The sequence below is a fragment of the Empidonax traillii genome, unplaced genomic scaffold (assembly GCF_003031625.1).
Source record: "Empidonax traillii isolate 1590-97213 ecotype Southwest subspecies unplaced genomic scaffold, ASM303162v1 scaffold155:size2260171, whole genome shotgun sequence".
In the NCBI taxonomy this organism is placed as follows: domain Eukaryota; kingdom Metazoa; phylum Chordata; class Aves; order Passeriformes; family Tyrannidae; genus Empidonax; species Empidonax traillii.
The window spans coordinates 1,291,269-1,316,830 of NW_020955348.1; the positions used below are offsets into that span (position 1 = coordinate 1,291,269).

A 25,562-nucleotide genomic window follows, 5' to 3' on the forward strand; every position below is an offset into this window, starting at 1 on the left:
CTTGCCGCACCCCTTTTTATAACGTGTGCCGCGAGCGCATTGGCTGAGGCGGACCGGCCGCGGCCCCGCCCCCGGTGCCCGTGCCGCCGCCATGTTGTGCGCCGGGGCGGGGGTGGCCCAGGGGCCGCCGTGAGGCGGGAGGGGGCTGAGCAGGGGCGGGGGGCGGTGCTGCCGCTGGGCAGGGTCGCTGTGCTGGGGAGAAGAGAAGGCGCGCGCTGCCGGGCTCACTGCTCCGGAGGGAATGACGGATGCCGTGATCCCCAGTGGCGGCGAGATGGAGTGGGAGCAGCATCAGCGGACGGAGAAGACCAGCGCGGGCGTCCTCGGAATGGGGAGTAACAGAGCGGGAGCCGCTGAGGACACCACACAAAATGGCGGACGCTCTGAGAGCAGTAGCGCTGGGGAGGCGCTGCTGGTGGCTGCTGCTGCTGCAGAGGACAAGGTCCCCACAAAGCTCAGCATCCCTGGCAGCAGCCAGCGCAGGAGCAGCATCTCGACGGCACATGAACAGCAGCAGCCGCCCAGCGCTGTGCTCGGGGGGCCGCCCCCTCTCCCTAAGCCCCCAGAAGACCACCAGCCTGTTAGGAGGAACTTTCAGATCCCCAGGAAGAGCAGAGAAAAGAAAGGTTGTTCCTTCCCTCCCCCTTCTTCTCTCCCTCGCTCCCCTCCATCCGATCCATCAGGCAGGCTCCCAGGCACCTCACACGGCTGCATGCAAACCCTGCGGGTGTGGAGGAGGCTCTGCTGGCTCGCACTCGCGAGGCTGCTGCGGAGACGATTTTAATGTCAGGCTTTTACATTCTTTTCCTACCCCTCCCTCTTTTCTTTCTCCCTTTCATTTTCTCACAAGAAGGAGGAAAAAAAAATCAAAACCAAAACTCGGCTTGAATTTCAGACCGTTGCTTTAAAAGGAGGAGAAGCTCGATGCGATCAGGGTGGGCTTTGAGTTGATCACGACTCCGCTTCTGGAGGTGCAGTCGCATGCGGAGAAGATGGTTCTCTGGGACACGGACGTCAGAGAAGATGGTTGGCTTTTCTCTTCCTTCTGACCTCCTCCCTGCAGGAGAGAGGTGTAATCCTATGCAGGATAGACTAACAAACAATGAGCAGAATCGTCCTTCATTGATGATACACAGAAGACTGTTCATATCTGGTGAAAGTTCTTTGCAGGGGGGAAGGGAGCATCCCACGTTCTTGTGCTTCGCCTTGGAAGCATTGTGCTTCCAAGTGTCCAGGGTTGTTTTTTTTTTGTTTGTTTGTGTTTCTGAGTAGCTCTTCCTCTGAAAGCCAGTGGTATATCTTGCTTTTCACAAGACTTCACTGGCTTCTGCTCAACTTTGATTTTGGTAAGTGAAGTTGAAGACACATCTGATTTCCTCACAGAAACTTAACTCATTTCTTTCTCTTTACAATGGGGGGTCAGTAACTTAGTCCACATCACAAAAATACTTGTCCGCATAGGCTTCTAGTTCTTCAGAGAAGAGTCTAACATCTTCTTGAAATGTTTTCTTCTGTAAGGAAGAGATGAAGGTAGGTTTATTTCATTATCCAGTCTTTTCTTCCATTATGTCCCCATTTTCTTTCTTTCCCATTGCCAACCCCCTTGGGGGGATACAAGTCTGGCAGAGGTTCATTGTAAAAAGGACAGGTTGATTTGGAGGAAAAAGGTCTCCTGTAATTCATCTGACAGAAAAATGTCTGAATATAACATGGTGCCTCATGCACTTCTGTATGTCACACCCAAGTGTGGTTACGTGGGAATACCTTTAAATATATCTCAGAAGTGTTTAGTACTTAACCACTGACATTTGAAGTTCCAGTATGGAGGAAAACCTGCAAAATACTTTTTCAGTCACCTAATTCATCATTTCCCTATGCAGAGCCATCTCCTGCAGTGTGCAAAAGGTTGTAGATATGTGGTTCAATCCTCGGACTTCTGTGGCTTCTAGTGTAGAAGAGGAAGCCATTCTCTACCTTCAGAAACTGAATTGCTGATGTCAACGTTATTTGAACCATTCTTAAGGCCTTACTTTTTGGTGTAGTTGTCTTTTTTCCCCCTTTCAGCTTACGGAAAGGTTCTTGGGCATTTTAATCATTCTGATGACTTAAGGTTTTGGAAGTTCTCAAAGCAGACCCTTCTCCATTCAGTCCATGGTGCTTGTGGGTTTAGGGTTGCTGTGGTCTCTTCACCGTGTGAGCAGTAAAGTGCTGTGAGAGCACCACTTGTAGGCAGCACTAGCAAAAGTGGCCTGCTAGCATAGTCTTTGAGGACAATCAGATTGCTATTGAGATTTGTACTGTCATTTGAGAAATGGTGCAATTCAATCAGTTCTGGAACTGAACTAGAAGCTCAGCAGTGCGTTGATCATCTGATGTTGTAGGGCGTATGCTTTGTACCAGGGTTCAGATACATCATCTTACATTGCATAATAATCAGAATGTCATTAGTCCGTTTCAAATGGGCTCTCTTGGCTGGATTCTGAAGTCCAGCATGAAACAATAGCTTCCTCCATACTTCCTTGCCTTGGAATTGTTACTTGTTTTGCTTTTTAAACTACCACTTCTTTCCTGGACATACCATCCTGAGAGACACCTGCTGCCTTGATTGTGAAAGCTTAGCTGTCATGTACAATGGATGACTTTGTCATAGGTGTCTGTTTTTTTCTTAAGGTTTTTTTTTTCCCTCTTGTTTTTCTTACTTTTTCAGAATCAAAATGTGTTTCAGGGACAACTTTTTGATAGTGAAGCAAATAAAAATTAAATCTGTAAAGCAAAAAACTCTCAGTTTAAGATTCAGCTGCTTATTTAGCCTTTCTGAAGTGTATCTCTCTCTCTTGACACTTGGGTAGGAACTGAAAGTCAACAGAAAGCCTTGTAATGGGGAGAAATGCATCTGGAGGAAACACACTATTAAAAAACCCAAGTGTGGTTAGTGAGAGTATTTTTCTGATTTCCTCATTCTTTTCCCTAGTGTAAGAATTCAGGAAACAAAACTGAAAGAAAGGTTGGCTGTGAGATGACGTTCTAAAGGTGTGTCTGCCTTTGTTTTCCTCCTTAGAACTGTCTTGAAGCTTTGTTTTCTTGGTACATGTGCCCTCTCTTGAGTACCTTATCTCTTCATCTTCCTGCTTAGCCTGTTGTCCTGGCATCTTCAGAGGTTTTCAAGTCTGCTTGAAACTTGAGACATTCTTAATAGGACTAGGAGAACAAATTTTAAGGATAAAGCACTAAAAGACCACTTTGAACTGGCTGAACTATGAGTGACAATTCCAGAAATCCTGCTGTTGTAGCAGCCAGTGACTTAGAGGGGTTGATTAAAGCTGGACATTTGTTCCCAAAGTCTGCCAGGGTAACTGGCTATTTCTTAGGCTGAGTGGGGGAAAAAAGGTCTTGCTTTTATCCCTGAAACTCTCAGCAATACTTGCTTGGAAGTCCAGGTTGTCCCTTTTCTACTTAATAATTTTGCCTTGTCTTTTCTAATTTTCCGTATCTTTGGTAGACAACATGCATCTGCTGTTTGCTGCATGGGGAGTCCAGTCCTTGAACTTGATAACTGTTTAGGTCTTTTGAGAGCAAAAGACATTTTGGGCTGAAGAAGTCATAAAGATTATGGTTCATTTACACCACATAATTTTGATTTTAGTCTAAAAAAATGGAAAAACAAACAAACAAAAAGAGTTAAAATGGTGCTTCTCAATGGAGCTTTTGCAGCGGGAGCACTCGTGTGTGAAGAGTGCTAGCATTCTGCCCACTTAGCTGATAAGAACATTAGTAATTTACTTATCTTCACTTAAAAGTTGGTTCAGGATTTCTTAAGGAGGATGTCTCTGTCTTCACGTTCTGACTTAAAACAACAAACTCACTAACTCCAATCTGTTTACTGAAGTTGAAGCATCAGACAGCTGTTAAAGAGAACCATGGCATGACATGCATCCAAACATCGGGTCCAGTGCCTGTCCCTGAGTAGTTTGTACTCATTAACTCAGTTTCCACTGAAAAATACTTACACAAGTTCCAATGCCCTGGGTAGAAGCTGAACAAACACAGTATTTATTTACTTATTTTTACTTATGCAAAACAAGCCAGCAAAACCCACAGTAATTGACTTGTGTTATAAGGATGCTGCAGGTTAGTCCTTACTTTAATTACTGTTTAATTAACACAGGTCATTAGAGGTGCAGCACTCCCCCCTCGGGTTTGTACAGCAAGCCTGCAAGGTGCATCTGTACACACTGCTGTTCTTTGATGCAGGACTGGAAATAAGCTTAGTGATTGCATCATTTGCCTGGGAGCAACAGGCTTTGGTGATGCTGAGAAGGTCTAGTTTAGTACTTCTCCTTTTTGACATTTATTTTTATCTTGCTTCTGAACTCCTTCCTTTAAGTGAGGTACCAGCTGTGCTGCAAGGACAGGAAGATTTTAGAACATCGCTGCCCTTGAACACCATTGTGTAGGTGCCAAACTGAAAAGCAGTGCCTTCCTGCACCTCGGTGTCCCACGTTTTTAGTAAGAACCTGAAGTGTGCAGTGCCTCGAATTCTGAAAGAAAAAACTGCAACAATCTTAAAAAAAAACCTCTTTAATTTCCTGTATTCCATAATTTAAGGAGTAAGTAGAGCCCTTCCTTAAAGCTGTTGAGAGCTGATTGTATAGTAGTTTGTGTAGGTTCTTCCCAGCAGGAGAACGGGGACTTGCTGCTTTGGGGCAAATCTGAGCTCACCTGTCAGAGCTTTCCACGAAGCAGGAAATGTTTAAACACAAATGGGAACATAGCTGACAATTCTTGCACATTCGCCAGCATCTTAATTGGTGTAATAATGTGGCTCTTCCTAGATTTGGATCTGGGAAGAAGGTAAGATGTGTATGCGTTGTGGTGGCTCTCTCTTGCTGATCCTGTAGCACCGTCTCTTACTGGGGCTCCACGTGGAAGGGAGAGGCTGGGTTGCACTGAGCCAGTAACTCGGGGAAGGAAGGGGGAAGGGGAAGGTCCGGTAAACGCTGTTAAGAAAGCAGGAAATCTGGCCAAGCAGCTGGCAGAGATAACTTTCTGCCTTGACTGGTCCTTTGGAGGAGCTGGCAGCATGTGAAACTCGGATCTTTCTGACAGGTCGTTACTAAACCCTGGTGGTGCAGTGCCTGAGAGCTGTTTGGGGATGGATGGGGCAGGAGATGCTTGTCCAGTACTTTGTTATACCTACAGTAGGCTTGTTTTCTGTTTTATTATCAGTACAAGTGCATTCAGCCTTAGTAGTGCTGAGCTGCAAATTCCATTCACTTTCAGTTATCTTTCCCCCCATACTGCTGTCAGCCTTTCAAGAATGAAGGTGTTAATATTACTAAAAAGGAAGTTATAAAAGCATGAGTTCTTAATCTTTTTCAGAACTCACTCTCTTACAAAATCAATTGTGCTCATGTTGGAATTATTGCTTGACTTTAGTTTGCCCATGTGGTATTACATCCTCAAGTGTGTGTGTAAATGGAGCTTTACTACATAACACAAAGCAGTTTTCATTAGGAACATTTGTTTTACAGAGAGGACAATGCAGTATATATTTCTTGCAAATGAGGAAAAGATCGCTATCTAAACTGCCCTATTATTTAATGAAATTGGAGAATATACTCTGAAGATGTAATTAAATTTAATTGGCTGTTAGAGTAATGGTAGATGGTCTTTTTCTGTGACAATAGAGCTATTGTAGTTCTTCCTAATGGAACTACTGTAAAAATTCTGCACTTATGGTGCATGGTTTGGGAGATACCCTGAGGAGGAAAACCACTTTTTTTGTGTTGTACTAGTTCAGTTCCCCCAGAGATGTTATTTTCCCAGTTACTACTCTTAAAATCTGCGCTTGCATTCTCTGCTGGCTCACTCTGGGATTGTTCTGATCAGTTTGTCGCTTTGATATCCAAGTACAGATAAAGGAGCTTGGGGACATGAAAGATTCCGTTAGGGAAATCCCTGAGGTTTGCCCAGAAGGAGAATTGCTACAACAGCAGATAAAGGAAAGGCTTTCCTTTTAAAGCCATTATCATAAGGGATGAGATCATAAAGCATGAACACAGGCAGTGGGATTTTTTAATAATGGGAACTTACTTGTCTTCTTAAACCAGTGTTGAATTTATTCATATGGAGCTTTAATTGCCATAAGCAAACAAACACAAAACCCCAGAATGGTTCTGAAGCAAGGCCAAGCTATGAAACTCTTGTCTAGGTTTTTATTGGAACAATTTGTTCCTGCTTCTTAATTAAAAGAGCTGATTAGTTTAATTACAGTTCTGAACGTTTAATTACAGTGTTTTGCAATACATATTAGGTGTTTTTCAAAGGGTAAATTCAGACATGAGGTGCTTCCCTTATAAACTTCTGACAAGTAGCAGCTGCTCAAGAGTAACGTTAAAAAAGAATGAAGAAATGTATTGGGGTTTTTTTTAAGGTGCTGTAATTCTTGGCAACTTAAAGATAAATTTTTCCAAAGTCCATCTTTTCCAAATATTTTAGGTGTTCTGTGTTCTAAATTGAATCACGAACCATTTGTCTTCATGCATAAACTGTCAATGAATTGGAAAATTTTGGATTTTTTTCCACATGTATATTGGTGCTTATTATTTTATTTCTTCTCTTTTGTAGCACTCTTTCAGCCAGTAGCTCCAGGTTCTCGAGAATTTGAGGATATTGTGAGGATTCTGCATTCATCTTACCTGGATCCAAGTTCAGTGTCCAATTTTCGTTACAAGAGAGCCAGCTTAGTTCATAGTGAGCTGCTGGAAAAGGAAGTGAGTACATTTTTTGCTTCTCCTCAAGAATAAGGTAGCAGTCAAATGACAATATTTTTTCTGAATCTAGAGGCAAAGATCTGGAGATTATTTTCTACCTGTGTGCTTAATACTTAATTGCAAACTCCCATCCCCAGAACCGGAAGCAGTTGTTTTTCAGTCAGGTGTATTACTTCATAGATGTAAACTCTCACCTGCCAGAGACTCAAAAAAGACCAAAAGAAAAATTCTATGTGGCGCCACTTCTTCCTTATGTATTTTTAGTTTCCAAAAATTTTCTTAAACTTTTATGTATTTTTAAGAATCTGGAAAGATGTCTTCTTTGCAAGGCCTGATGTTTCCTGTGAAGCTTCAGATTAAAATGTATGGCCTGATACTAAATTTCCACAATCTCTGTAGTTTTGTTGTTTCCCAAGAAGTCCTTTAACAAGTTGTTAACAAGTAGTTGACTACTTGAAGTAGTCAGTGGAGCATCTCGATTGAAGCACTTCTGTATCTTATGTGGTGTCTCTTAAATCCAGCCTTGGCTTGTTTCCATCACTCTGAAATCAGTTTTCATGTCCAGTGCCAAAAACCTTCACAGATGAAGTAACTGAATATAGAATTTATTTGCAGTAATTACTATCTTGAAGCTTTCAGGTAAACTAAAGCATTTTCTGCAGCTATAACATTAAATATTCATGGTTACAGCTAAAGATTATTGCAGCTGGTGAAAACCACCTCAGTTGCAGGGAGTTGCACTCGCAGAAGTATATGCATAGTGTAAGAGATAATAATCTGTTTCCTAAAAAAAGAAAAAAACCATATTTTCTGGAGTTTCAGAAATGGTGTGGAAGGCATTGAGCTGGATGGTTCTAGCTAGTTCTGCTAACAAATATAATACTAAAATGTTACTGCGCAGGTTTGTTTGAAGAGTGTCTCTGTCTTAAAGAAAACCAAAAAAATACTTGGCCAGATAAAGCAAATTATATTTCCCACAGATACAATGAGTTTGAAATTTAATTTTAGCATACCAGAGTGTCGTTTGGATTATTTTATGATTAGGTTTTGTAGCTGTGAATCTGCTAACGTAGATGGGGGCTTAAAGCACTGAGCCTCAGGTGTGAAGCAGTGATGTGTGTGCCAGTGTTAAGAACCTCTGTAATAACAGTTCACAGAGAAACGCCGGGAGCTGAAATGTGACGGTCACCTGGACAAGGAGCTTTCGGAGAGCTACGCCTTCCTGCTGGTGGATCGCTGTCAGGTGAGGAGCTGAAACACTGCAGATGAAATGCCTTCTCCTCCTCTGTCAGTGGTGTGGGGATTTTTTTAGTTTTTTTAATTTTTTCACCCAAGCACTGTAAGGTGTAGAAAATTGGGAAAGGGATATAATATAATAATTTTCTCTGCATTTTCTGCTGTTACAGAGCCAGGATTTCTTAAGCGTGTGGTCATTTGGCAAGTTTATTTCTGTTTTAAACATTCAAATTTTTTGTATTACAAGGAAGTAATGTTCATAAACAGTGTTCAAGGTACAGGGAGGTTGTTTTTCAAGTTACAGGTGAGGCTGTGTACCTGCTTCATGCTCAGTGTTTGACTTGCACAGTTTAACAGTTTTATAAAGCAATTCAGACTAGTCTTGCCTCTGTAAGGGTTGTTTTTTTTTTTTTAAATCTAAATTCTGTAATTGTCTTTTCTCACTTTTTGTTCTGTTCATATCCTGGCTTTCCCGATAAAGTTGCTTAAAAAAATGTCTGTTCTCTTTAGATCCAAAGCATATGTGAAAAGGGGCTGCAGGTTGGGCACTCGGAAATATCAATCCTCGGCAGCCCTTCCAAGGGTAACTATCTCCTGCTCATAAGTGCTGGTGTTATTTAGGATCAGTTGGCTGATAATGCGAGGGAGTTGTGTAAACTTTCAGTCCTTTTTCTCTCACTTACTGCAGGAATATCCCAGCCAGATATTGTTCGCAAAGTAGACAGACATCAGATCATTATTTCATAACTCTGTTTTTGACCAGTTCACTTAAATTCCCTTCCCAAAGGTGTAGGGATTTATAGTGCTAACATAGAGAATATGCTGCAGCTGTGAGAACATAACTTTATGTTGTTAACAGAGGATATGCTGCTGTGAGAACATAATCTTATGCTGCAATTGTGAAAATGTGATCTGTTGTTCTGATGGCCTTCTGATGGTACCAGGATGTGAAAGATCTACCAAGAGAAACAGTAGCAAAACCAGATATACAAATCAGGGTCCCAGTAGCAGCTATCAGAGTGGGAGAGGACATAAAGAATGTTAGAGAAATTAGAGCTAATAGAAGAGTATTGTTAGAACACTGTGTAAAAGGCAGCTGCTGGTTCAGATAAACGGCATTCTCTGATCATCACATTGGTGTGTTGAGTTGCCCTTGCTCGCATGGAAACCTCCCACAAAGGGGAGAACTAATTCTCAGTTTGGCTTAAGTCAGGCCAATGTACCACAGCTTGCCAGTGAAACTGGGAGGCCAGAGAGCTCAGTGGGTGTGTGTGGCTGTGTGCTGTGTCTGTACATACACACATGTGCACTCACAAACACCCAGTGCACGCAGCAGCTCAGCTCAGTAGTGATGTGGAGAGAACTAAAATTCTCGAGTCCACAGATCCAGCAAAAGCATGGACAGATTGGAGACTTGGAAGAGTCGCAAGGTGTTAAGGGTTTTAAAAGTGCAAGACAATAAGGTCCTTTCACAAAGCTTTTCACACAGAAAATTAGGAAATAATGTTGTCATCCTCTGTAAAAATAACATGGCACTGAGATGACATGAATATTGAAGGCAGAATAGAGGACAACAAAGGTATGTGAGCATATAATTTTTTACTGGTGAGCCGGTGAAGGTTCTGGAGCCAGTTTACCAAAGCTGTTAAATACAGACTTGGAATGATAAGAACCAAAGCAAAGAGTTCCTGAGTTCAGTTGTAGTTTTTGATCTGAGGTAGTCAGCCAGACCAGCACAGGACAGTGTTTGAAGCCTTAAAATCTATGTAATAATTATGTGTCAAAAAGCACAAAATTATTTTACCTTTGCACTTGAGTGTCAGTTTTGTCTTTGTTATTTGATGTACATTGATCTTTATTCCCATGTGATGGTTTTTAAACCTCTAATGTGTTTTAACATTTAGCATAATGTATTTTGTTGGGTCTTTTTTATACCTCTCTCAGGTGTATATATCTCCAAGTATGCTGATTTATTGCAGCCTAATCCTCTAGAAGCAGGAGCAGCTGGAGATGTGATTGTTTTCAGAATAATAAAGGTAATTTTATCTTGCTATTCTTGAAGGATTGTATTGCTTGCTGATAACACATAGGTAGTTTTAACCTTAATTTTAATTTACGAAATCACCTGCTTATAGAGAAACTAGAGTCCTCCCAGGTTTAAAATCCAATGTTGACATTGAGGTTAAATAAAGCGTAATAAATTTTTTATAAAAGAAAAAAATAATTTTCTTTGAAAGTATGAAAATAATATACTTCTATAAGTTACTTTTTTAATAGCCTGTTTTATTTTCCCTGCTCTTCCTTCCTTTGATACTTGAAGCAATTTGCCAGTTTTGAGGAAAAAGCTTCTGCTTACAATTCTTCTGCTTTATTACAGGGAAAAATGAAAAGCATCTATGTCCACATGGGCATGAAAGCAATGGAATCAGCTGCAAAGAACATGTTAGATCCAACCCCAAAGCACGAGTGTCACCTTGCAAAGAATGCACATAAAATAAACTCCCTCTTGGATTATCGAGCCTATGAGTTCACTCAGGTAAAGCTGAGCAGGTGGTAACTGCTGGTACAGAAACTTCCCAGGGAGAACTTGGGAAAGGATCAAATCACTGCCAGTGCAGCAGACACTGAGCATGTCCCGTGGAGCTGCACTGGGGGTGTGCAGAGGCCCCACAGGTGCTGCTTTAGAAAATGCAGAGCAACGTGTCAGCCTCTCCTGCTGCCCTTGTGTGCACCTGAACCTGATGGAGACGATCTCTTTCAGATTAGAGTGGAGGTGGAATTAGAAAGAGCTAGGGAATGTACATGGGAACTGGAATGTAGGCTGGAGGAGAGAAGATATAATATGTGGAGTTTGAAGTGTAAAAGTATAATTGGCTTGTGGTCATTAAGGGAGTCTCTTAAAAGGGAAAGAATATTGGCTAGGAAAGAATAGGATTTTTTTTTTCTTTCTTTTTTTCTTTCTTTTGTTTCCCTTATCAGATTCTCAGGTTTGGTGATGGTGAGGGAAGAGAGAATGGAATCAGTCCCAAGCATTTCTGTTGCTCCAGGTGTTCCATCTCTATTACTGCAGTAATCTGGTGCAGGATTATTCCACCAAGTCTGTACCTTCAAGATCCTTACTTGAAAACATTCTCTTCAGTATTAACTTCATTTGTCTTTTGTAAATAAGAGCTGGGCACTGAATCAGGTGGCTAAAAAATGAACATATTTTTTCATTTCTCATTGCAAATTTGTCTTAATTAACATTTAACGTTAGAATTTTGTGACTGAACTAAGGATAGACTTCAAAAGTCACTGCAATGCTTACTTTCCTCAGTGAAATTTTTTTTTTGTTTTCTGTTAGTTTTCCTTTACTTCATCAAGAATATACTTTCAAAGAAATGGTGCAAAATTAATTTTTCATTCTTGAGTAGCTCCTGAAGCAGTGTTCATCTGTCAGTGGTTGATAAAGGAGGGAGAAGGTAAAAACACTACCTTAATTGGTTATATTATAAAGTACATAAAAGAACATTTTAAAGCTTCCTTATTTTAGATACCAGCTTTTAAAGAAATCAACTGTTGGTCCAGACTTCTAATTTAATATTGTGCTTACTTTTTTTTCCCTAGTACTATTTTTATGAATATGACTTTGATGACTTAAGGCGAAGACCAAGACATGTTTGTCCTTACGCTGTTGTTTCATTCACTTACAAAGGTGACATGGTGCAAGGACCAAAATTCTCGTCCTCATCAAGGTAAGCCAGGAAATGAGTTTTGGAACTGCATGGAACATGAAGAATTCAGAGCTCTTGGCAGTAGCTTAAAATTGATTTCAGTGAACAGTGCTGAAATGAATGGGCATATCACAGGGCCTTAGCATAATAAATACTTCTAATATAAAGTAAGAAGTGGCAAAGTGGGCAGCACTTGTGCTGCTCTTTTCACCTACTTGGCTTCTGCCTAGGTGGAATCCATGTATAGTGGGGAAATTCATGGACATAAAAATGTTCACAACATTGTCTTGCTTGGTGTTCTAAAATAATATTCTGTGTATTTTGTCAGTGAACTCTTCACTGTTGTCTTACTGCTGGTGGAGAGAATATCTAAATGGGCAGATAGCATGTGATAGCTGTGCTGATAGGAAGGCATGCAGATGTGGGAACTCAACTATGGAGTGCTAAAAACCATTATCAAGGTATCTAAAATAGCACAAGATACTGCAGTGGTGATAGCTTGAGGTTACAGTCAGATACCAGTGGTGCTGTTTTATTAGACTGAACAAGTATCCTTATTGTAAAATGTAGTGGCCAGAATTTTCTCTTCCAACCCAGTCGTTCTATCTGTCTTCTTTTGCTTAGACCAAACACCGTCAACGCAGACAGAAGAACAGGTAAGAATGAACTGCATTTTTTACATGGAAAGTTTGGGATGTTTTTCCCCAAGTAATTTTATCTTTAACCGACTTAGTTATGCTGAGTGTGTACCTGAATGTTATCCTGTACGATGCTGATTGCAGGCATCCCTTCCTGATACTGGATGATGGAACAGACACCTTAATATGTATTTTCTTTTACCAGAACAAACCAGAAGTGAACAAAATCAAGTCTTTTTTCCCCTCCTTTTCTATTTACAGTGTAGTAAGAACTGGTCTTCATTTCCTGAATCTCCTGTTCAATGGCATTTCAAATAATATGATCCTCTGTCATGCTTTTTTTTGAACCTCATTCAGGCCAAACTAGTGTGTATCAAAGTGGTTGACAGTTAAGGTAAGGAAAGAGAATATCATTCCTCAGATGTTGAGATCAAAGGTGTGCTTATATAGACAGGTGTAGTTAACATCCATCCTCCTTTACTCTGCTTAAGCTGTTTGAAACATAACAGGTTTGAAAACATCCTGTTACCTTTTAACATTGTTGTCTGGTCTGGTATTAGTATAAAATTTTCCCTAAACTGGTTTTGTAAATTCAGTAGCTTCTGCCGCCAGTTTCTTCCACTCCCACTTATCAAGTTGTTTCACTTATTTTTCATTTTTCCATCTTACTTTAGAGAAATCTGCTGTTACAGTATGGAGGGGACAGCTTTGGAATAAGGGCAAACTTGTGTGCTATGTTTCCTTAAAATCAGCAACGTGTTCCTTCCCTCCATGCAAGCTGTGAGTATTGCCATTTGAACAATAAGTCTAAAATACTGTTGTGTTAACACTCTTTCTAGTGGATTTGGGATATATTCAGGTGAAAATCTAAAATACTAAGTGCTTTAAATATGTCAGACTGGATTGGAGTCGTGCATGTCCAGAGCTTCCTGGAGGCGCACAACTGTCAATATCTCTTTGCTGTTCAGTGTTTTGTTGTTTGTGGTTTTTTTCTTTTTCCATTGAAGTGGCACACGCTGCTTTGCAGGAGTAAACACCATTGGCATGAGATAAACAGGTGCTATTAAAAATAATTTCTTTGGACTAATAGTTTTAGGTCACTGAGGGTAGAACTATGGGAGGTAAAAAAAAGAGGCCTTTACTTTTTTTTTCTTCCTCTTCCCACCCTTATTCTTCAGTCCTGAGAAGCTTGAGGTTGAAAAGGTTGTCAGCATTGATCAGCTGAAGAAAAAAGTTTCACCAGTGTTGTTCTTAAAAGAAACTTACCAAGGAGGAAAAGAAGGTAAATAGTTCTACCTTCATTTTTTTTAAATTCAGAACGTTCAGTTTTTCTGAACTACAGTTTTGTTTCTTTTTTTCCTACCTTCTCTCTCTCCCCTTGTGCTGTGTCAGTGTTGAAGAATGGCCTGTACTGTAGCCTGTATGAAGTTGTGGAGAAGTCCCGTTCGGGGAGTCACTTGGAGGGTTTACTTCAAAAACTAGAGAAGGAGAAACTTGTGAGTGTGATTTGATGACTATTCCTGAGTTTAAAAATAATTTTACTAACTAGTAATTTGAGGCATACTAAAAGATCCGTGATCCCACTGGAATCCCTTAGCTGGCATATCCTAAAGTATTGTGTCACAGCTCTCCTCTGCTCACGACAGAGTTTATCATACAGTCACTGAGAGTATTTGTAGTGAGCAAATATCTCTGATTAAAGCAGTTTGTTCTTTTTTTGCCTGAAAACAGGTTCTTGTGAAACCACTTCAGGACAGAGGATTTCTTTTTCTCCTTTCTCCTTTGCAAATGATGTCCCCTTATGGTAAGCATGCTCTGTGTTTTCTGGGTTTGAGTTGGTTTTGTTGTTTTGGGTTTTCGTAGGGGGGATGGGGTTTTTGAGTACTAGATTGTCTTTTGACACATAGTGGTGCTCTCCTTTGTAACTGTTTTTGGTTTGTTGTGTTCTAGACCACCAAGCTGGATGGTCCCGTGTGCTTCATGCATTATTTCTGTTTCCAGAGTCTAGAGGTGTAATTAGCATAGGTGAGTGTGTTCACTGTTGAGAGTGTTCTGTACACGCTTATTTAAATGTAGACTGTATTCTGCTGAAGACCATGGAGTGTTACAGCCAGTCACTGTAAACTAGGAGTAGCAGTTTGTATTGATTATGGTCATGGTGATGGTGTTCAAAAATATTTATTTCTTCACAAAAGCAAATATCACACATTTTAGGTTCATATTTGTTCATATTTGAAAAAGTAAAACTTTGTTCAAATTTCTTGATTGCGTATTCTGTTATAACTGAGCGTCAGTATTCCAAGACATCTGTGCATTGGGAATAACTAATATAATGAGGGATTTCTTAAACCATCAAAACATTAAGGACAGATCATCTGCTCAGTAGAGCAGTTTAAATTGGAAATGACTGTATCTATCTAGGGCACAGGTTACTGCCAAATTGTGAAAATGAGGAGTTCATCATGACTAGTGAGTAAGCTGAGTTCTAAGTAGACTTTAAAGCTGGTTACTTCACAAGAAGACCCAAACTTCTCTGGCTTCTGAATTATTTCTCCACAGTAATTCCAAACTGTGTTTCACCCAATACGTATTAATACAGAATATTGCTAACTAGTCATCATTTATTGATAGCTTCATGATTTGATCTTAATTGTGAATTGCCTCTTCTCCTGTGGCAGGACACAGAAGTGTTCCGTTTGGAAATTCACCTCCCGTGGCTTCACATGAAAAAAAGGAAATCATTCCAGAATTCACAAGGTTTATTTCGTCTCTACATTTTGCTTTAGTCCAGGCTCGTAAAGACACTAGTCCAGACTTCAATGTTGTTGTGGAAAGGTACATAAATGAGTATTTGAAAAAGCTCTTCAGTGGCGTTCTGAGAGGTAGGGAGTTTAAATTACGCGAGTATTCATCACGGTTGGATGACAAAACATATCTTTATGCTGCTCCAAAATTTAAATCTCATATTGATGGCTGCTTGCAAAGCTATATCTTTGGTTGTGAGACGTATCAGCTGCCTCTTTCCAGAGCTAAGGAACTGGTGGAAAGGAATCAGAGACCCCAGCAGTTCAGTCCCGTCTCAGACTATGAAGCTACAGAAGACTACCCGGATTTTGCCAAAGCAAAATGCAGGAAAAGAATCCATGCAAAATATGAAGCCACTCCTGCCAAGCAAAAGCTGCCTCCTTCTGGAGATTATGATACTGAAAGACTCATAGAACTTATTAACTTAATCCAGTGCAGGAAAAAAAATGCAGGTGGAGATTCCGATTCTGAAGACCCCAGAATCAGAAGTGGTCTGAAAAGAAAGCTGGAAAAAGAGTCTGAAAGTTTGCACAAATACTTAAAAAGGAGTGAATCTTCAGAGAATATTTGTCAGTATGAAGGTAAGAAAGTCTTTGTTTAGAGTTGTTCTTTAAACATTATAATTTAAAGCATATTTAATCTTTATAGATTGAATATTTTGTGCATGGTGGTTCATTTGAACATTGGCCTGAGATCTACCAATATAGAGGAAGTTTATTTGTATGTAATTTGCCTCTTTCCAGGAGACAAGTTAACAGGAATTGTCATGAAAGTTGCTTTTGTTCTGCCTCTTTGGGAAGAAGGCAGATTTCCCAAGAGTTTGCTTAGCTGTGGAGCTGTCCAAAGTCTTTCTAATACAAAGTACTCAGCAGACTTGATATCATAATGTCTTTTGCAGAGTTTGACTTCAGGCTTTGCTGTAATTCTTTATGGCTCCAATATTCTACATAATACCTCAGAAGTTTTAATTGAAGGGAAGCAGCACAGTTAAGTTTTGAAATAGCCAGTAATGTGTGCAGTGGGACAAAGGAAACAATAGTATTGAGATTGAACTACAGATACATTATCTACATCCAAACCTCAGATAATTATCACAGATACCATCTGACATAAGATCTGCCAGAAAAAAAACCCCTTTGATTTCTGTTACCCTGACCCTTTTCTGATGGCAGTGATAGAAGCCTCCTGCAGAAGGGGCAGAACTGAGGAGCAGGGTGGCACAAAGAAGAGGAGTTTTACATCAAGCACCAGTCACTCTCACGTGTACGTGAATCACTTTGGAAGATGAAGTGACTGATCTTAGAAATAAGTTTCTCTCTTGAGAGGGCAAAAGATACTGGCAGGTAGAGATGGAGGAGACAAAGGGTAGGCTTTATGCTTGGGAGTCTTGCTTGAAATTCTGTGAACCTTAAATGTCTTTTTACATTGATTATTCATGTAAAATATGTGAATGCATTTCTGCCTGGTCATCAGAACAGTGTCTGTTCATAAGTAAATTTTGACTTACCTCCCTCAAAGGTACCATCTATTTATGGTTTGAATTCCATGGTTTTATGTAACCCTGGAAGTCATTTGTTTGTCTTGCAAAAAGTCTTACCTAAAATTTTGTGAGCTTCAGTATCTCAGCGTGATTAGATTTTTATTAGTCAAATGGCACTCCACAATTCCATGTTTCCATATGTGACAAGTGATTTAGAGATTAATCAGATACTTAAAGTAGTTGCTTAGCCTATCTTGTCCTGAGAAGAATAAACAGCTATGGTATTTACTCATCCAAGGGGATGAGTGCAAGAATAAGAACCCTGTTCTAAAGGGTTTTTTCAGTATAAAGAGACAAGGTAAGTTTTAGAACTATCCTTAATGTAACATAACTTAAGCATTAATTTACTCATCAGCTTCTGGAGCAACAGGGATAGGATGGGGAGAAGTAAATACTGTGCTCAAACTAATCTTTTTCTTTCAGCAAGCGATGTGAATTTGGTAAGGTTCTCCATAAAATACCTAGATCACAGTATGTGGCTTCTTTTAAAGCATAAAATAGCGTGGTATTGAGTGACCTAAAAAAAGGTAATTATTTAACTGGGAGAGTACTAGCTTTGGAAACTGCCCTTTTGTCAACATTTACCTATTTAAAAAAAAATTAATGTATGTGTACAGTATGAATTGATGCTAAAGAGTGAGATGTGGGTATATGGCAAATGTTTTGGGGGGTGTCTGGTTTTGGTTTTATTTTAAGACTTGGTAATGGATTAATTTTCCCTCCTCACCCTATTCCAAGGGGGCAGAACCTCCGATTCCCCACACTCTGTTTTCTCAACTAATTCTGGTCTGGGTGGACACGATGCTGACTTCAGGCAGCAAGATGGATCTGACCCTGCTGCTGCTGACACACATGGCCTCATTAAAATGCTCTTGGAAACACTGGCTACTGGAGGACACTTGGATTCCTCGCTGGCACAGTCTGTAAATCAAGGTTTAGCATTAAGCACTGATGAAATGGAAGAGGATATGAGACAAAACTATGAATATGAATCCATTCCAGCTCAGGATCATGAGCTTCCTAATACTGCTCAGGCTGACAGTGTTAACTTCAAGGACCCTGAGAGCCCAGTGATTCTGGAACCTGATGTGCCATGTCTTCCCTACAATATTGATCTGCAGCTTCCAGATAACGAAGGAGGCTTTGAACACACACTACAGCTGCAAGTAAGTGAAAGTGCCAAGATGCTGATAACAAATGTCCTGTTTCCATAAATAGCATGAGACTGAATGAAAAAAAACATTCTATTTTTTTAAACAGGTAAACATAGATAAGTACTGACTTCTCTGTGAAGAAGTTTGGTAGGAAAATACACAGAAATCTTCTTCACTCTGAAGTGTGTGTTCCTGGTTCCTTATATCTGCTCTTTCTGTAATAAAAAGGGAGCAGAGTTGAAGAATTTTGAGCACTTACCTGCATGCCCAGCTCCCTTTGTGTGCCTTCTTGGTGCAGTGGTGTACACGAGTTCCAGGCAGACTTCTGACAGCACACAGTGGGCAGAACACCCTTTGCAGAAGTCTCTTGTGCTCAGGGATCACAGGGCTCCAGCACATGACCCTGCAGGAGTGTTCTGTGGTCTCTGTACTGGTACCTACACACAGAGCCCAGTTTCTGAGTCACAGAGCAGGAAGGAGTTTGTCCTACCTGTAATCCCCGTGCTGTTTTGCTTCTAACCATCTGGAATGTGAGATGAAATAGGATTGTCTAAGGGCCCAGTATGAGCTGCAGGCAGTGCCTCAGCAATGCCAGCATCTCCTGGCTTCAGCCAGTTATCAAGACATCAGCCTGAGAAGGGCTGGGGAGCAGCCACTTTTCCCCTTCTTTCCTCTTTGCCCCACCCAGCTTCTGTACTGTAAGGCATGTGCTCACACTGCCTTAGTTACTTCATGGTAGACCTGCAAAGTACCTCCTGTAAACATTTCCAGCTTGGATTTCACTGATGGCACAAGTGCCAATGTGCTGGTGAACTCAGATGCATTCTTACTGCCAGCTGTTCAGAGTGTAAAAAGCTTAATGGCCAACAAACCCAAAAGAAATGGTTTGGAGCTGAGCATTTTGATTGTTTTTTAGGAAGCAAGCACTGGAAGCCTAAGTACCTTTGAAGACTACAGTCCCAATGCACCTATAGAACACGTGTATGGCAGTCAGCATCCCAGCTCAGATAATACAGAAGTTGGAATGCACTGGAAGCTTATTCCAATTACAGGTAAGATGGGTTTAATTCCTCTGTTCCTACAAATAGTGATTGAAAACATGTTCTAAAGGTTTGTATCTTTAACAGATCCCAGTTTTGGGTCACATGTTGGTACACAAGCACTGCCTGTGCAGTTGTTTCTGGTATTTGATTAGTACAGAAATCTGCTGGATGAAAACAAATACTGGTGGAGAATATTGGTTTGCCTGTTTTAGGTTGCATATTAATAATTGCATAATTTAGAAATGTAAATGCTTTAAAAACAAGCAAAACTATAGTTCTGAATGAGGTTGGGGAAGAAACTGAGTGTTGCAGAAAGGATCTGAGGTTTGGGTTATGAGGGGCTTCCAGCACTCCTGGCAGCATCACTGAAGCTGTGGCAATAATCACCATCAGACTGATATCCTCCCTTTTTAAGCTAAAAACCTTGTGTTCATAGTTGTGAGATCAGACTTGCAGTGTGCACTCCAACTCCACAAGGTCACATGTGGCTAAAATAAGCTTTTTGAAAGTGAGAATTATAACCTAGTAGCAAATGAAAATATTTGAATAATTTGTCACCCTGCGTGATTTCTAATTTGATTTTTAATTTGTAATTGAGGCAGTTCCTGTTATGCCCAATCATGTTATCTCTAGGAAAACTCCTTGTATTCTGCTTTCTCAGCAAACTTTATAATGTTCCACTGTCTTAGGAGCTGTTAAATGTCCTGTGCTTCTGTCCCTCAGCAGACTGTAACACTTGAGTCTTCGGATTTAAGTTGGTTGGTGGGGGAGACACAACAGTAATGCTGTTTTCAAGCTATTTGGGAGGGTTTAGGGTATGAGTTGGGTGTGAGATGATGATGATAATGATAAACTCTTCCTATCTAGGTCTGAAATCACCGGAAGAGTCACTGGTGTATTTGCCACCAACGGATGCCCTTCCTAATGACCCCCGGGTAATAAATAGACAGAGAAGTTCTGATGACCAGTTTCAATACTCTCCATTTTCAGACCCACAAAAGGGGACAGCAGAAGATGGACATTATACAGGACAAGTGGAGAAACCTGAAGATGAGTATGGGCTAACAGAGCAGCCTTTTTCAGCTAAGCATTCCATTAGTGCAGTAATAGAAACGACCCTGTTAGAAGAATATAATCTCTTTGCACGGAAGATTCAAGAGATTTTGCAGCAGAAGAACATCGCGTACGTTAGCGGGGTGCCCACACCAGTCTTGTCTGCCCGGGAGAGGATAACCAGACTGTCTGAATACATCTGTTTAAAGGCATCAGAGGTGTCTGTCCAAGAATATATAGAGACACTGAGTGAAAAGTTGAATAGTGTCATTTTGGCTTCCTGCATTAAGCACACTCAGCCCGTTTATTCCAGTCCTGAACCATCCCAAGTTGGGAGCGACCCTGCAGGGAACGCAGTGCCCGCCACGCTGTCTGTGTGCAGGGACGCTGCCACAGCGCTGGCACCAGAGCCACTGGGCAATAACCTGCTGGGACATCTGCAGTGCAGTGAGCAGCCTTCATCGAGCTTGCCCCTAGGGAACGAGAAAATGGATCATGTGAATGCTACACCAGAGGATCAGACCTCTTCCAGTGGGGATCTGATGGAGCTACCAGAGAAGACACAGAAATCCCCCGAGAACTTGAACATTTCAACTCAACCAGCTTTTACTGATATTATAAGACGGGTAAAACCTGAAGTATTTAGAAGTTTGTTCAAAATTTTTAAAGTTGTGTGGAAAAATACTGTCAAATTTTATATTCATAAAGAGGAAGAAAGTGTTCTTTGCAGAGAAATCAAGGTAAATCTGTTTCAATTCAACCTCTCTATATTGTCCGAGTGCCTTTCAAATTCAAATGTATGAAACTGGACTTGCAAACATAAAGTGGTCTGACATTATTTCAAAAAAGGTTGAATTGTGAAAGTGAATTGTGAAAGCAGGCTGTCCTGTCCCATTTCTTGTTTGACCTTTTGAGGTAGTCTTGCTTATATTTAGCTTTTACATAAGTCTTTTTCTTGCAGTTGGAAAGCAGAACAGGCTGTAGGTTGATTCTTTCTGAACATCCTGCCAGGGGGTGGCCTTAGAGAAAAAAGATAATAAGGGAAAAAATGTGATAGCTTACCATTTTAGAAAGAATGTGTGAAAAGTCACTGTGTGTGCCTTTGGATTTTTTTCCCCCTTCCCCTCTAGTTATTAGTACAGATAACTGTGGGAGATCACTGCTCTTCTGTAGTAAAACGGGTAAGTTGAAAGTGAAATAATAAAAACTTCTGGCTGTACTTGAAAACTCAGGCTGTTTGACAGACTGTCAGTTGGCCACGACAGACTTGCTGAAATAGCCAGTTTGTGTTTTATTGCATCCTTCTGGTTCATATATGGCAGAGACAAGGAAGCCACACCCTCTGAGATGCATCTGAGTGGAAAACTTACTTGCCATGGTCATCATCTTGACCAAACTATTCACTTTTTTCCCATCTTCTCTTTATTTGGTGGTAGGATTACCTTATACAGTTGGGTAATACAGAGTGCCATCCAGAGCAGTTCCCTAGAGGAAGAGCTAATTCAGATAAACTGTTGATCATCATCCAAAATGAAGACATTGCCAACCTCATCCATAAGGTATGTCCCACACGGGTAGATGTGTGCTATAGAAAACTGCTGTTACTGGTGTTACAAAGCTCACTCTGAGCCAGGCTGCTTTCTCTTGACAGCACAGCATTTAAACAGTGCCCTCTGTTTAGTTGCTGATTGAAGAAACAAAATGGTTGTGTTCATCATGTACCCACAACTTCTTCCCCTCCCCTACAAGTGCTAATGTGTGTTTATTCTTAGTAGTTGTAAAGCTGTAGCGAGGCCTGAGTAGTTCTGCATCTAGTTCTGTGATGCTCTAATGACAGGTGAAGGCAGCTCTCAGATGACCTTTAGATATTCCTGACAGCTGGGGCTTATAAACCAGTGCTGGACAGAAAGTTAAATTACTCCAAATGCTCGATTTCTGTTTGTCTCATTCCTGTAATGTTCCTTAGAGAGCACCTCCCCAGGTAAGAGAAAAAACAGTAGTTCTTGGAAAATGTGTTTTGAAATTTGGTGTTTGGCACTAGTAAGTGGGAAAGTTCCGTAGTTGTATTTTTTTGTCTCTGATTTTCCAATGTTTTTAAACAGATCCCATGCCTAGTAACTTTGAAGAGGCTCTCCTGTGTCAGCTTTGCGGGGGTTGATAGTTTGGATGATGTGAAGAATCACACTTACAATGAACTGTTTGTGTCAGGTGGTTTTGTTGTGTCAGATGAATCTGTCCTTAATCCAGAGTCCATCACTACAGGTGGGTGTGATGCTTCCTAAGCTTTATAACAGACTAAAAGCCTGACATTTCAGACCCTGAGAGGTGCTCTGCTCGGTGCAGTGAAGGATCAAGTTTTCTAATTCCTGTGATGTTTTTTGAGAAGTTCAGCTAATTCAGTCTCTTTTCTCACCTCAGTGGCCTTACTGAAGGACATCTGAACGGGAAGGTTTTGTCTTAAGTTTGTATTATTACATTGTGTAGTTACATACATGGAACCTTGTGTTCCTTACTACTCAGTGCACAAATATGGTAAGAGAGGATATTGAAAACCTGTATTTTTTTCACTTTTTCTTTATTTGAAATTGAATAGTTAATGAAATTACCATTTTTTGAAATAAATATTTTAGCAAGGCAGACCGTGTATGACTGAGATCAGCTTTTAAATACCACTGTTGGGCACCTGACCTACAGAAAAGCAGCTCAGTTTTGTGGTACTGTTGTTGGCCAGTCTGCTCAGAAGAAAACCTGAATAGTTGTGTAACTGTGCTGTGATGGAAACAGAAAGCAGCTTTATGTATATACTGAAGCAGTATTTTCAGTTTACATACCACAAAATTTAACTTCTGTTCATTATCTCCATAACAGATAAACTAAAGCAGTTCTTAGAGTTTCTGGAGGCTCTCAATACCCCAGATGGGAAATGGCAGTGGAAAATCCACTGCAAAATACAAAAAAAACTGAAAGAGCTGGCAAGGTAAGTAATGTTCTTCAGCACCACCTGTTAAAATGCTTCAACTTTTTCATTATGCTCCAAATCCCACTTCAGTGTAACTCCCTCTCATGTTTGTCTTCTAATATTTAGACTGAGTATTTGTAACTGAGCTTTTCCCCCTATTACAGGATGAATGCCAATGCCCTGAGTCTGCTCACACTTCTGAACTCCTATCAAAAGAAGCACTTGGTTGAGATTCTGTCTTACCATAGCTGTGATTCTCAAACTCGCAATGCTCCAGACCTAGACTGTCTAATCAGGCTTCAGGCTCAGAACATACAACAGAGACATGTTGTCTTCTTAACAGGTAAAGCCCAAATTTGTGAATACCTCTCGCCCTCTTTTGATAACAGGTGCTGAACATTAACACAAACTTTTATGTGTTTAGAAAAGAACCTGAAAACATTCTCAAGTTATGCTGATAATGGAATAGTGGTTGCTACTGTTGATGACTTTATGCATAATTTTAAAAGCCTCGTTGGGTATCACAACTCGGATACGGAGCAGAGCTGTCCTCCTGCTTCTGAAGCTCACCAAAGACAATCAGGTAACGTTGAGCACACTTAAACTTTCATTGCCAAACTAGGGGTGTGGGGTGGGGTCCTTCAGACAGTGTGCCTTGACTCTTGTCAATGAACACTGCAGCTGGCAAGGAAAACCCAACTCTCCAGCTACTCTTTTTCTGTTTTAAATGATGGGGGAAAGGCAGCTGGGATGGAGCACCAGAGGAGATCTTAAATACAGAAGGTACAAGCTAACATAGTACTTGAGCTTCTACACAGAGTAATGTAACCATCTTTTCAGGAAAAGGATAAACTTTTCTCTACTACCTACCTTTATCTACTTGTAGTAGATAAACTGTACTGAGATGTCAGTTATTGTACTCTTTTAATCGAATACTTACCTGCTGTGTAACTTTAGATGCTGTTTTGACATTGCCCCCTTTGGAGCTGGGAGTTGGGATTTCCCAACACTAAATATGAACACAATGGGCAGAATCGGAGTAACTGGACACTCCCCCAGAGGGTTAAGTGTGTGTGTTGAGTAAGTGAACACGAGTGGCAGAAGACCAAGACTTAAGTGCTATTGGACTTGCTGACCTGAAACGTAACTCGCTGTGAGTAGTGTATGGCCTTTTTAACCCACGTTTGTATTTCAATAGAATAGGACTTTCTCTCTTTTTTAATGTAGTTCTTGTAGAAAAGGATGAGAAGGATGAGGAGGACATGTCTCTGGATTCAGGGGATGAAATATCACAGATAGAAATCTGCAGTGATGCCTCTAAGTATGATACTCATGTGGAAGCTTTGCAGACAGAGGCCAAGGGCCCACATGGAGTAGATGCTAAAGAAAGCTGCTTATCAGTTACAGAGTTATCTTCCGAAGCACAAAGTGGCCTGGTGGAAAAAACTTCTAAAAGTGACTTGGAAGAGAAACAGCCACTTACTCCAGGTTCTACAGCATGCTCTGCTGAGGGAGAAAAACACAATTTAGTTGAACAAACTCCTTTCAGTAACTTCCCGGTTTATAGCAGACAATTAAACATGTCCCATCAATTCAGCCACTTAAATGTACTCACTCATCAGACTTTTCTGGGAACAACATATCCAATTTCTCCTGCAAATCAACACCAAGAAGGGAGCAATTATTTTCTCTCTGCCTACAGTCAGAGCATGGATACAGAAAAGTCCTTATCGCCTGGTGGCTGGGACAGCAGCTGTGATTCTTCCAGGCCATATTCAGAACAGAAATAAACTCTAAAGTCTCTTTTTCTAAGTTGCTGTGGACTTCTCTGTTTCTAAAATGTTGGATTTAACAATTTCTATTTTATTCTGGAGCAGAATGTTTCTTGGTCTTGTTATCTCAAATGTTTTCTTGTTCTATTTAAATTCCTGATGGCTTGTCCCTCTTGGAACCATCTGAAAGTTTAAATAAATATATATATTTTTTAACGTTTACTGTACTTGAATTATCTTGTTTGTTGGCACTTTTAAGTTTCTACATTTGTATTTGACCTGTTACCTGGGCTTCAGTTTGAGGTCTGTTTTAATGTAAAACTGAATGTTTGCCTAAAATATGTGAAAGAGCCAGTTGTTTTCTTTTTTTAACTGTAAGAGTATCCAAGTCACTTTTCTTTACATAAATATTAATGTATTTATTTGACATTGACAAAATTTTTGTATAATGTTTTTACATAGCTCTAAGGCAATGTAGTTATTTTCATGACTATATACTGGATTTTGGCTAAATACCTCAATTAGAGTAACCAATGGTGCAGTTCCATTACAAAAATCGAATAAACTCTTAATGCACAAGGGACTTGTTAACACCTTGCATTGTCTGTGGGTTTTATGTTGTTTGCAGAGTATGGGAGAAACACCTAAACTTGGTTTCGTGCACAGAATTACCGGTGTTACTGCAGCACTATCAGTGACCTTAAGCTTTTATCTGACCATTGTAATTACTGTAATGAGAGAAGGACAAACCTGAGTTTAATGACTGTAGAGTTCAGTTTGCATTAGAAAAACTTTGACCCTCTCCCACTTCAGCTTAATGATTCCTGGGGCTTTCAGGGTTTTGTTTTTTTGTTTGTTTGTTTTGTGAACAGGCAT

At 40.4% G+C, this 25,562-nt stretch overlaps 1 protein-coding gene across 7 annotated transcripts; it reads left to right on the top strand.

The window, feature by feature from the left end:
* On the top strand, positions 1–25,273 carry TASOR (transcription activation suppressor). 7 transcript variants are annotated; one of them, XM_027884773.1, is made up of 23 exons: positions 1–626; positions 6,628–6,773; positions 7,924–8,016; positions 8,520–8,592; positions 9,954–10,045; positions 10,387–10,545; positions 11,616–11,743; positions 12,293–12,378; positions 13,035–13,140; positions 13,539–13,642; positions 13,753–13,856; positions 14,092–14,164; positions 14,311–14,385; positions 15,036–15,746; positions 17,444–17,871; positions 18,776–18,911; positions 19,770–20,695; positions 21,392–21,514; positions 22,058–22,217; positions 22,824–22,932; positions 23,079–23,257; positions 23,339–23,497; positions 23,872–24,691. In XM_027884773.1, exons 1-23 carry the CDS (start codon positions 242–244, stop codon positions 23,925–23,927), a joined length of 4,611 nt encoding a protein of 1,536 aa, XP_027740574.1. In that variant the 5' UTR covers positions 1–241; the 3' UTR covers positions 23,928–24,691. The 7 variants fall into 7 exon arrangements, with proteins under 7 accessions (XP_027740574.1, XP_027740576.1, XP_027740572.1 ...); XM_027884775.1 differs by having other exon boundaries at positions 2–626; positions 12,347–12,378; XM_027884771.1 differs by having other exon boundaries at positions 3–626; positions 24,316–25,273.
* Positions 25,274–25,562: the final 289 nt, after the last annotated feature.

Excerpts from the sequence above, each read along its gene's own strand:
- TASOR (XM_027884768.1), top strand. The coding sequence starts at position 242 with ATGACGGATGCCGTGATCCCCAGTGGCGGCGAGATGGAGTGGGAGCAG. Across the intron at positions 8,017-8,519 it reads TGCTGGTGGATCGCTGTCAG|ATCCAAAGCATATGTGAAAA; the intron begins GTGAGGAGCTGA and ends TGTTCTCTTTAG. Across the intron at positions 14,165-14,310 it reads GCAAATGATGTCCCCTTATG|ACCACCAAGCTGGATGGTCC; the intron begins GTAAGCATGCTC and ends GTTGTGTTCTAG.